General features: G+C 41.1%; 1 protein-coding gene across 1 annotated transcript in view; it reads right to left on the bottom strand.

Moving 5' to 3' along the window:
• il17rd (interleukin 17 receptor D) overlaps positions 1–12,919 on the bottom strand; it is a 37,686-nt gene that overhangs the window by 6,460 nt on the left and 18,307 nt on the right. The window contains exons 2-9 of the mRNA XM_088636613.1: positions 8,195–8,255; positions 7,291–7,416; positions 4,879–4,997; positions 4,049–4,169; positions 3,130–3,174; positions 2,348–2,499; positions 1,270–1,335; positions 195–249 (exon numbers count right to left, since the gene is read on the bottom strand). Coding sequence (XP_088492739.1) covers positions 195–249; positions 1,270–1,335; positions 2,348–2,499; positions 3,130–3,174; positions 4,049–4,169; positions 4,879–4,997; positions 7,291–7,416; positions 8,195–8,255 — 745 coding nt within the window. The remainder of the gene's footprint in view (positions 1–194; positions 250–1,269; positions 1,336–2,347; positions 2,500–3,129; positions 3,175–4,048; positions 4,170–4,878; positions 4,998–7,290; positions 7,417–8,194; positions 8,256–12,919) is intronic.

Genomic DNA, 12,919 nt, shown 5'->3' with positions numbered 1-12,919 from the left:
GGAAGGTATGCTGGATATGTGCAATATTTACATGTCCCACTTCAGTACGATGTTTAATATTGACATTGTGGAATGGACTTTCAGCCATTACACAGGCAGACAACAGTTAAGGGTTGATTTGTCAGACATCCACAAGTCCAAGTTAAGGGTTTTCATCAACATTCGTGTAAAGGGCATTTCCAGCAGGTCCTTACCTTGATTTACATGATATTGTGTTGCTCTTCTGGTGCTGTTGTTGTTATCTGCAAGCTTGGAGACAAAAAAAATGATCAATGAGTCTGCAGTGCTCTGTTTAAATTTCTCCAGCCCCATCTGAAATGCCCACATCTATCTTTGCAGAACTGTGCCTCTTGCACGTGAAGGGAGTTCAGTGATGTCAAATCCTATTCCAAAACCTTTTACACCCAGCACAGGTGAGCCATATCTCAGATCACACTCACCCACATTCACACTAAACAGCACACTCGAATACTGCACCCATGAAATGCCGCTTTCACAAAGAAGTGAATTTTGTCAACAAAGAAACACACACACCCCTAATTCAGATCTGGAATGTGTAGCGGTATTAGAAATTGAAAAAAATATTTAAAGATAGGAATACTGCATAACCCACCAAAGTATGACGCTTGAAGGGTGACAATATCTAGGAATGTTGCTAACAACTTTCTGTACCATCTCAGTCTAACAATCGCTGCCCTGTCACAAGATCCAAGATGTTTTCTCCACCTTAATCCAGGCAGCAGAAATGACCGTATCAGAACAAAAAACACAAAATGTCTAACTCAGAATGTAGTCACTCGCCTATTCTTATTCATGTTCACAGAGAATACGTTCAAAACCCGGTAAGAGACCTTTTTGGGGTACGTTTACATCTTTTAAAATTGAGAAGCTAAATATCTACTCTGCTATCCTGACACTACAAGATATACAGCAATGATTATATATTTTGCGTATCTAACATAAATAACTCTTTATAGTTTTCAAACACAGTAACCAAGCTTTTAAACATGGCTCAGAAGGATTAATGCCTGTCAATCACTGAAAATGAGCATAACAGCTTTAAAATCTTGAGCAATTGTGAATTAGCTATGCGGTATTATGACTGAAGAACTACAAGGCAGATTTGAGTTTGAACATGAGAAACACATTTTTAATAAGATTAGAAACTGATGGATAGATTGAAATTTGGCATCAACATCAATCTTAATTCACATTTTGCATTTCCAGTGCAGTAAATGTAAGGACTGTGCAACACTCTGCCGTCCTTACCTCTATGGTGTAAGTGCCAGGTGTCATGTCTTGGAGAACACATGTCGTTTTGTCAGAGCTGGAATCCTGCAGGATAAAGAGGATTTAACACATTTGCCAGGATATAAAAGCCTTTTTATGGCCTCCTGTTTTTAGATACATGAAACCGGTTTTTAGGCACCTGCATGTTCATTTTACATTTGAGATTTCAATGTTCTCATTTCTCTCAAAATGGTTTCCGAACTGTTCGGAATAAAAAAAAAACAGTGTTTCTCAAGTTACAATATATTCAGAATTTAACAACTAGAATCATAACTAGGTCTCACAAAAGTGACCACATCACTCCTGTCTTTGGATCCTTGCACTGGCTTCCCGTCAGGTTTTGGGTTGATTCTAACATCCATCTGCTTACATATGTGACATGGCTCCTCAGCCAATACAGACTCTGAGTACCAGACCTTTGCTCCGCTGATTCTGGATTAATGTGCGTTTCCACTGTTCACCTACACTCTGACAGGGTGACAGGGCCTGATTCTCAGACAGATTGGGTACTCGTAAGTTAAGGCTAAAAAAACATGTCTCTGCATCTACTTTAGTTTTCTGGGCATTGTTATTTTATTGAATTTGACTTTGTGCAATGTGCTATATACTGTAAAACACTTTGAGATTGCTTTTTAAATGGATATACAGTATATATAATAAAACTGTTTTATTAATAAATGCGAGGTTTTTCCCATTGTTTTCATTGGGAATGACAATTACAATGTCCATTATTTTAGTGCACACTCTGTGAAATAGCAAACGCTACTTTAATATTCATTCCCATAATTCACAGTGACTGCATTGTCTGAATGCACACTATATACCTGATAGGTATTCTTTCTAATATTTATATGAATATTTAAATTACGTAATGTCTTATTTTATAAGAATAAAAAATATCGAAAGATCACTTCACTTCATCTCCACAGTCTAGAATACCATTCATACCTGAGCATTAATCCGCATATATTGTAAGAGTCTGAAACCCATGTTTAAATTTCTACAAGTATACCTCCCATCACTCAAATGACACCAACGAACATGCCTGTGCCCTTACCGGTCTGCAGCGCTTCTGTCTGAAGGTGCCCTCCTGTTTCAGCTTGTAGTAGATGTAGTAGAAACTGAAGCCAAATGTTGAGGGAGCATGATCAAACACCACATTGAGACTGGAGCCTTGCTGGGATATATTGAGGCTCTTCGGCTTCCAGACTGTCCACAAGGCACAGAGAGCACAAGAATTACTTGCGAGTAAGGCTCACAAAAGAAAAAAAAACTCATATAATGTCTTGGGTCAATAACAGGATGCTTATGTGCTGCTTTCTTCTCGTTGTAGACGGTACAGTGTTTTCTCCTTCATACGCTAGCAAGATTCTGTTACTGTCCGTAATCTCAGTGAAGCCACACTTCTGTGATAAGATAAGGCTGATCTGACACTCATTCAATACAAGTTTCTGCCCCTTTCTACAGCTCTTCAAAATCAAATGGCAACGATCAGCTGAGTAATTAATTATAACTGGGTTTTGGACAGGAATTGCCAGTGTAATTCTTTAGGTAAGGTAGTCTTTCTTCCTGTCTCTTAGAAAGAAAAAATACATAAACAATCTCTAGGTCATCATAATACTGCATTTCACCACCCACCACACATTAGTACATGTCAGTACAATAGTAAAGGAGACAGGTTTGCTGGTATGAAGCCTGGAATTAATGGTGAACTGCTCTATCTAATGGTGTTTAACAGTAATGACAGCACAACACACACGGTCCATTTAAAGCTAGCTAAGTGAAGGATGTACATAAGGAACGGCGTACATATTTGTGGAACCTGTAATATTGACTCACATGGTTTGCAGATAAGATTGTCTGATCCAAGAAGAGCTTCACAAGCTGTTAAAACACAACAGGGGACACAATTGAAGGACAACTGCAAAACATCTAAAAAGGTGCATCTCCAACATTCCCTAGAACTGCTGTTTAAGTTACAGAAAAAATTCATTTGAAGCTTTGTAGCTTTAAAATTCACTGATCTAAGACTAGAATGCACTGCTCAACAACACTCTCTGAGAGACACGTCCACAGCAGATCAGCAATGCTCGGTACACTGTTATTCTCCCCAGTGTCTGTTCATCACAAATGAATCAGCTATTGACAGCTGGTTAGTCAGATACAAGGGTAAGTAACGTGAGGACAGGCTGCTTGTGGCTCTGTTCAGCAGCTGAATTTGTGGGAAACGGCAGTCCTACCCTTCGGTGACATTTCTGAAACTCAGGACTGAGTGCAAAAGCACGTCAACCAAAAAAAGCCAAGCAAACCAAATAAAAGGCATCAATTAGCGCTGGGGACATGGAGTGGAACTGGCACACCTGTCTCCCAGCAGAGACAGCAAGCCTGCAGGAATAGGGTCCAGAACCACTACTCTAGAGTGTACATGGGCTAAAATAATTGTCAGTTCTATAAGAATAAGACTGGAATTGGTTTTACGTCTCATCTAAAGGACGGCACCTTTATTACAGTGTACTCTATACTGGGGCATTAGGACCCACGCAGAGCATAGGTTGTGCGCTCTGTACTGATCCACTAACACCTTTTCTAGCAGCAACCCTATTTTTTCCCCAAGAATCTCCCATCCAGGTACCGACCAGGCTCACACCTGATTAGCTTCAGTGGGTTGCCAGTTGTGGGCCGCAGGGTAATACAGCTGTGCGTAAAAAACAAAAACTACGCCTTGACTGAGTAAAAGCCAGAGGCAGGGATCACTTACTGTTTGTTCGCAAGAAGGATGGGGAGAAGCTGCTTTCGTTCACGAAAGACGGGAACGGCACAATCCTTATCATGTAGTCCGTTTCAAAGCTCAAGCCAGGAAAGGGCTGGGAACTCATTTTCTACGAGGAAACAATTGTAATTACAGAGTGCGGCGTGATACAGCACAAGGATCTCTTTTTTTTTCTCTGAAGAGATGAGAAGCAATGCCCAGGAAAAAAAAGTGATCATTCACACATTAATTTATATAACAGGGAAAATAAAATAAGAGCAAAGCATTTAATGATGAAGTGAAAAACTCAGATAACACAATACTGTTAATGTTCATTTGTATTCTTCAGCTGTATAAAGAGATTAAAAAGAGACCTGGAGCCGGGAAGCCAGCCACGCAAAACGATTTCTAATCATTCAGGAAAGACATTTCAGCTTCTCCTCGTGCCTAGATTTCAGATCAATATTAGTCTGTAAAATCCTTGAGGTTAAGTTGGAAAACTCTCTTTTAAAAGCAAATATAGCGTGAAACCCACACTGATATCATTACCCTTCAGGCCACATGAATATGTGTACACACAAAAATGGGTGAATATTCTACTCAACGACCAAAGTTAAAGTTATAATAAAACAAATTGTCCCATTGAGGATATTGAGACAACAGCTTTGTTATATTTCAGCCTATATGAGATTCAAATTTTGTTTTCCAGGTTTTTATTTTAGACATTTCACATGGAGTCCTCAGAAGAAATAAAAACTAAAATTGAAAGGTGTTGAGAAAAACTGGTCTTGATACAGTTTAATATACTAACTTGGGCAGGTGGCTTTGAAACGACTTACCACATTCCTGAATGAAAAAGTGAGCTGTCGGGGATCCTTTAAAATCATGTGCTGACATTGCTTCCCTTCCGGGTTTTTGTCTTCCAGATATACTCTAAACCCCTTCACATGTTCAATCCCTGAAGAGAAAGAAAAAACATAAGCAGTTGAGATCATTTCTGATCAGTGACATCAGAACAAAAGAAAAGAGCAGTTTGGGGGGGGGGGGGGGGCTGTCTGTCTGTCTTTCTTTCTCTAACATTCACTTTCGAGAATAACAATTCTGGCTGCTTTCCACACATCATTTCTGTTATTCTGTGTAGGATTTCTGCTTTTAAAGTGTATAAAGCATCTAGCAGAAATTCTGCCATAGCAACAACCAGGCCCTTTCCAGACTTTCCAGAATGGTCTCCGGCATTGAGACTAAAATCCTATTTGCCAAGCCACTGTAGAATTTCTGATAATCCTTAATATGCTAAAGGGGTTAACAATGCTTCTGGGTGTGGGTAAAATCAGAAAAAAATATCTCTGTTCTCGTTCCTTTTCATATTGATTTTATTATTCTATTATTAGGAACAAATCTTTGAGCACTGCAAGAATGCATTATTTGAGATAGACAGATATGACATTAAAGCCTGCTTGAGACTGTGTGAACGAGCATCACATTCTGTTGAAACTTAGGCAAATCAGAACTGAACTGGTTGTTCAGTTTGCTTGGCACTGAATGGCAGGTTTAGTATTCTGAAGCTTTATAAAAGAATTTGCCCAACTACCAGTAATTATGTACCTCATATATGCTGCAAATGTCGACATTAAGAAGAAACGTTCATTGTATTAAAATACAGTTTAAAATTGAAATGGAAAAGAAAGGTCATTTAAAAAGGCAGTTTGAACTTTTTCAAAGTTTCAAATGCATTTACCACGTCACACCCATTTCCCCCTTTATAATTCCAACACTGTATTTGCCTCATCTCTTTATACCCCTAATGCTTTCATGTAGAGTTAAAGCTTTCCTATTTCACTGCAAACACGGTGCCTTGGCCGGCGAGACGGTTTGTTTCATACAGAGGGATCACACATACACGTGTGCGTGCAAAGGTGCTGAAACAGGCTGTCATCGTCCACCCTCAGTACCCCTGCAGAAGGCCTACAATCGGACCTGCGTGCCAAGAGCATACTAGCTTGCCCTTTAGAATGCTCCAGCACCACCCTTTTAATTACATTTCTCTCTTATCGGTAGCAGGGAAGACATTCCAGCTGGTTCCTGTTACAGGAGGAGAGCCAGGAGCAGAAGAGCCTCTTCTTTGTGGCAGGTGGAAGGGGCACACCTCACCCCTAACCCCCCTCCTCCTCCCTCTGCAGCAGATCCTATCCACCTACCCCATGAGGGACTCCAAAGGCAGAAGCCGCCAGACTGGTTCTCAGTGTTGGCGTGACCCCAGTTCTCCACTGGCACTCGTGTGGAAACAGCCCGGGCCTGCCTCTCACCTGAGCTCTGTTCAGTCCTGTCCTAATCAAAAGGATTAACCCTCTTGCGGAAAACAACAGGGCGCTTTGTCCCCAGACTCACACAAGGCCTCAGATTACCAAGTTCAATAGTAGCTTCCACGATACAGAAGCCAGGGATATCTCTTTTTCACATTCCTTCGGTAACACAACAGAACGGGATATTTGGGAGCTTTGTCTCTGTCGGATCAGCACGGCTGTCAGGCAGAAGGATTTCCACAACAAGGGGGCAGGAGGCAGCCCGAGGCTTTGATCAGGTCGGGCCAAGTAAAGTCTTTGAAGATTTGTGGGGCTCTTTTTTCTTCCTCTTGTTCTCCCACTTCTCTTTTCAACAATCTCAAGTAAATGTCTGTGAGATGCAACACAACATACATGCGCAGTTCAGGATCAAAATGAAGGCATGCTTTTGAGGACTATTTCATTGCAAAATAGCCCAGAGTGTTTTGCAAAAACACTCAGAAGGGATTTACTTTGTCCACCACTTGAGCGTGTAGATCACACTTCGGTTCCGTGCCTCATCTGAGGGACGTGACCCTCTAGTGCAGAATGTCTTCGCATTGGGGCATCGGTTTGAAAATTCTGGTCAAGAAAGACAAGCGCCACCTACTGGTCCACCAACTCCATTTGCATAAGAAGCCTGGTGATCCTTCCCAGTCTCCCATCCCAGTACTGACCAAGCTTGGCCTTGCTTAGCTTCCGGGATTCTTAAGCAATCAGAAAACGGGGTGGTAATGCTCCAAGCATGTGAGAAGCCCCATATTTTTTCATCAAAACGGTTAACATAACTAAACTTTTGGGAAGAAAGTCACGGTGTTAATTTTGGGATGGGGAGTAGGTGCTAATATTCATCCAATGCGGGTTTCAGTTCACACTTTGGCAGCTCTCCATACCTGGCTAGTTAAGTCCTGGCCTACAGTGAAGACTTACCGAGAGGACTGGGATACCAGTTCACCACCACAGCAGCCTGGTTGTCACAGGGAAGCTGTGTGAATGTCACATTGCTTACAGGATGGATGGCGTGTTTCCCTATCGGGTTCCAGTTCAATGTGCAGTCTGGAATGGCAGAAGAAGAAAGGAGTTAATTAGTGTACACAATGATCCCATAAAGGCCCCGATACCGATCTTTTTTCCCCAAGGGGTGTTAAAAAATTCCTATGCTTCCATGCTCCCTGAGTCTTTTCAAAGCTATGGGGCATCAATGGATGATCACTCATAGCTGTGAAAGGTAGGTATAGGTTTACAATGCCAAAGGGAAAGCCTAAAAGGTAATATATGAATTACTACACTGCATCACAGGTAGTTCAGGCTGTATGTCAGAAAAGTGGCATTCCCTTCAGAAATCTGACACAGGAACTCCAAAAATACAACTTGTCGACCAAATCCCACTGTGTTTTCAAACCTTTTTTTTTTCAAAAGGTTTGCTTTAGCATCCCATTAGGTGTAACGCAAATTTACATTCAGATAATGCTGAATGAAGGGATACAACTAGCAGAAGGCAAAAATAATAATCTGCCTAGGACACTAATGACAATGAATATTCACTTGAAAAGCTCTTTTTTTCTCACCTTAATGAAGATCCACACAATCGAATCCAAATGTAATTGGATTTTTTTTTCCAGACTATCTTGACCAGAATATTTATCAGATTTCAGTTAGTCCAGTGGAGACTCTTACTGAAAGTTTCAAATTTAGCACGTTTCTCAGGCTAAGCCTGGCTGATTCATCAGCAATCCATTTGTTAAGGTAATATGAGTAGTAGTAAAAAAAAAACAGAAGAATCCCTCTGCTTCATTCTAAATAGAAGCATTTGTTTTACTGAACACAGACTTACTGTCATTCCGGAACGTGACACCAGCTGTGCGACTATTGTCCTCCGAATTTGACAGCAGCCCCTAGAAATGAAGGAGATCCTCAATTTCCAGAAGCTAAACAGGAACATAGAATTGCAGTGTAATAATGTAGCTCAGAATATACACATGAGAATGAAAGATGAACAAACCAGCATGATGTTTCTTGCAGGCGAAATGTAACCACTGAAGAACAATTGCAAAGTACATCACATTAGATGCATTTCAAAATAACCTTTCAAGTTACTTTAATGCTAATTCTTTCATCTTAGATTGATGAAAGATCTCAGTAGAAACCCTAAATGAGAGGTGGTGAGGTCAGGGAGAAAAACATCAACGTAGGGCTTATTCAATAGATCTTTCAACACAGTACAACTGTAATGTACTTCCTGCTGAGGCAAAAACATTACACCTCCAATTACTACAGGAACTACTGATCATGGCAAAGAGATGTATACACAAAACAGAGCACAGAAAGGACAACAATGTCACAGCATATACAACAAAAATAAAAATCAGAGATCAAGTCAATGCTAAAGGAGGAGGTATGAGTTGTAGGGGTGTGGAACAATCTACCCAGCCATGTTGTTGAAGCCAATATCCAGGCTTCCTTCAAGAACTAGCTGAATGAGATTCTCAGCTCATTTAATTACTGACCACCAAACAGGCTAATGGCCTTTTCTTGTTTGTAACCCTTGTTATGTCAAGCATCTTTGGAAGCACTGATAATGAGGCCCTTCTCACAGAGAGGTAGGGGTGCCAAGCAAGACCTGCATAACATACAAGTATTAGAAGAGTCTGTGGAAGGGGGACAAAATCACTGTGGGAAACATTATGAAACCATCCAGTTCTTGCATAAGCTGACAAATTAGACACGGTACAAATTCCATGAAACTATGAGGACTGCCAAGCTTGGTGTAATAGCTAAGGTGACCTCTGGCAAAGACAGCTGCTGGGAGGAATTTTTTTCTCGGTTGGGTGGTGTGTGGGGGGACGAGTTAAACAACATATGTTTTATGGCGTCCGTCTGGTTTTGGGAGGTACCGAGATGGTACTGCTTTGTTTATTTCCTGCATCCGGTATCTAGTCTCAGAATTTTCGCTTAGAATGGGATATAATTGCTAATTTGTTATAGATACAAAAAAAAACATTCAAAACATGCATCACAAGATGAACAGAATGCTATTCAAGCCTCTTTTTTCCCCATATCAAAATTCCCTTCCCATTTTTCTAATTCCAGAGAAACTCTCTATGGAACGTTTTTCATATTAGCTATGAAAAACATATACAACAAACCCATAATGTCTACACAGCAAATCTATTCCTTTTTGCTTTAACAATGTCTTTTAGCCAGAGAGGAGCAATATTAAACTCTACAGCAAAAATTAAAATTACCACCTAAGTTTCTCATAGTTTCCAGATATCACCAAATGTCTCATTTAAAAATAAATAGGGCTTCAAACAGGGCATGTATCTTTTTTATTTTTACCTTAGTTCATGTTGCCTTGCAAACACATTGAAATACAGCTGTGGAAGTTCACCTCTACATCCCCTCGAGACTATCATTGACTAATGCCCCCCCCCCAAAACACCCCCCAACCCCCCAAAAGCCTGCCAGATGTGTGCATCTGCAATGAAGCACAGAGAGCTAGACCACCATGCAGGAACAGAAAGACATTTTCCGTCTATGCAAACACAGACATGCTCATCATAAGCATTACACTGACTCCCTGAAGTAAACTTAATTTCCTCTTAGCAAAACTGAATTTCTGATACTTGTTCCTTCGGCAAAGAAAAACAAACAGAATGGTTTCCCAGTACTCCCCCTCTGAAAGTTTGTTTTGCAGAAGCATGGAAAAATACCCAAATGACCATTATAACATAGGGAGCACACCAAAATCACTATAAATTTATGGCATTGGTTGAAGTGATCTGAAAGTGGCTTTCAAGATTTTTTAACTCCTAAGAAGAAATGTTTACTACAAGGCCGGGGGGGTGATTCCTAATTTAACCACAGAATGAAGTGTTACTTGAATGCCTGAGGTCTTTAATGGCCCTGCTCACAGTCTCTGGGCCTAAACTTTGTATTTACACAGCATGTCTCCTTTAGCCAGACCTGCTGGTAGCTGCAACAACCACCTCACAGCACCTGAGACTCATAACCAGGCCATAGACACGTCTCAGCCTCGTCTCTACATGGGCACACTGAGAGCTGGACCCAGTACCTGCTTATCAACCTGTCATGGAGCACAGCGATGCTTCAACACAAGCTTTCTAACACCACAACACCAATGCCGTTTGTTGAGTGTTTCTGTCCTACTGCAACTATTTTTATGAGCGTCTTGCTGCAGAAAAAACATTCTTAATTCGAACTAGACGATTCCCACTTAAACATAAATAAATGAGCCTATTAGAAGGTGAAAAGATATCACCTCAGGTGCATGTATCCAGATGGTGGTATTCTCTAGTGTTTGCGCTGGAGTAGGCTGAGAGCACAGGGAGAACGAGCCCACCAGCTGGTGCATATGGTCAAGGGAATGGCGGGGTGAAATATGGCCAGAAAGCATGATTAAGTGAACGACCAACCTTAGAATATGCATGACTGCTAAGACAGTGAAGCTATTGTTAAAGACATCTAATTCAATCAACCCGCAGACGATAGAGCAAACAAAGCTGTTTCCACAGTGCATCGGAGCACATTCAGACTGGCCTTAATTCCAAGTTTCTGATAATCAGTAACTGACACAGTCCTGCTCAAGCCGAGATTTCCTGCTAGAACCATTTCTCTACCTTGGAAAAAACAGCTGCACAATGCAGTCCGCCTGAATTTTTATTACTGGGCACAGAAGCCAGGAAAGCTGCTGCCAGGCTGCGACTTCTGAACACATCTATAAAACTTCAAGCGGTAGGCTTATTTGCGCTTTGATTTTGACATTATGCTTCAGGGAAAAAAAACAATACAAAATGAGAGCAAATTAGGAAGTAGCCAATATCAGTGTTGCATAGGTGTCCTGATTAGGTTCAAAATTAGTCGCACCTTAGGATCAAACATCCAGTGAAGTTTGTTTTCGACACTCCTAAGTAAAGTCCTAAGTTCACAGCTGTGCTGGTCTTTTTTGTGCCTGGGAGACAGACATTAGTATTAAGGTGGAATCTTGTGCAGCAGAGTAAAAACAGCAGCATGTCTCAACAGAGAACTGCAGCAGGTGGAGAGTTCTGATATTTAATAGGCACAGAGTAGAGGCCAAGGCAGATCCCTCCTGACCAGGTGTTCCACCTATTTGCAGAATAATAATAATTAAATCCTCTCAAAGACATTCCGCAGTTTCTCAGAAGGCAGAAGATAGGGTGCTTGTGGTTCAGTCTGACTTGTGTTCAAAAAGGCCTAAAATCCAAAACAGTTCCAAAAAAGAAATGAAAACAGTGAGTTTCAACTGATTGGAACTCTGCTTTTTCGTTCACATAATGCTAAAAGAAGGCCAGAAAGTACAGCAACCCAGAGGAAAACAAACTACGGCATGGCGGCGATCCCAGGTAGACACAGATGGGAAGAAATACTTCAGCGCCAAGCCGAGCCAGTTGCTCCTGAATCCAGAACACTGGAAACATATCAAAAAATGGAAAAAAGTTGAACAGGATGCAAGATGGAATTGCCAGGCCTTAGTGTGAGGTGTTGAAAGCATTTTTTCTTTGGTGTCGATGAAGGTATATTAGAAAGGTATCTGCTAATCATGTCCCTACCTGAACGAATGAAACCAGGGAGAAAATGTTTAAAACGCTCAGAGGGAAGGATATCTAACAGACACATAATTGATGTCTGAGAATCTGGACTGCAGCAAGGCTGCTGTACTTTGTGCATTTTAAGCATCATTAAGTATCCAATTGATGTTGCGTGCAAAGGAAATGTTTCATTTCCCAAGACAACAGGGCTCATGCTATTTGACATATTCTTTTAGTTATCTGGAATGCACTTCGTAGAATTGATCCAAATTTAAATGTGAAAAAGATAACTCACAATACAACTTTCTCATCAATCAAATGTTCCTTGTTGGGCATACTTCCTAAGTCACCACGGTTTCTCGACCAGGTGCTGTCGCAAAAGAAAGCGAGGGGCAAGCTATGTATGTTCAACACTACAAATCTCAGGCTTGCTTCATAAAATGTAACACGAGGCCCCAGATTATGTTGTTAAAAAAACAGGCATTGCCCCATGTGATAAGAATTCTTCCCCCTTCAGGATAGGTTACCTAGTATATTGCATCCATAAATGTTTACCTAGTTCAAAAGAAAGAAGAAGTCTAGAACATTCTTCAAATCATATCTACAGTGTGTGGTCATAAGAGCTTGTATAAATACTAATGAATTACATTGGCAAAAGAATTGTGTTTATTACACTGAAATAACAGGTGAGATCCACAGTTGCTCAAACAGCAAAGGTGTTTGCTTGGATCTCGGGTCGGACTTGTAATCCAGGCATTACTAGCTTGTAACTGGATCGTGCCAACAGCCAACACGGGATTCCCCAAGCAGGTGGAGCACAGCTTGCTGCGTGCCACCGGGACGGAGATGGAATTGCTTCACCAGGGATATATCTTGGGTTTTGAGCAAACACTCACACCTTCTTGGACACCTGGAAGCTGGCGGTGACATCAGTGACAGATGTGCTACGCTACGCCTTGAAATGGTGACACATCTCCTTTCCGGAGCTG

Source organism: Lepisosteus platostomus, chromosome 6 (genome assembly GCF_059453375.1).
Source record: "Lepisosteus platostomus isolate fLepPlt1 chromosome 6, fLepPlt1.hap1, whole genome shotgun sequence".
NCBI lineage: Eukaryota > Metazoa > Chordata > Actinopteri > Semionotiformes > Lepisosteidae > Lepisosteus > Lepisosteus platostomus.
This window is presented reverse-complemented; position numbering and strand designations above follow the sequence as displayed.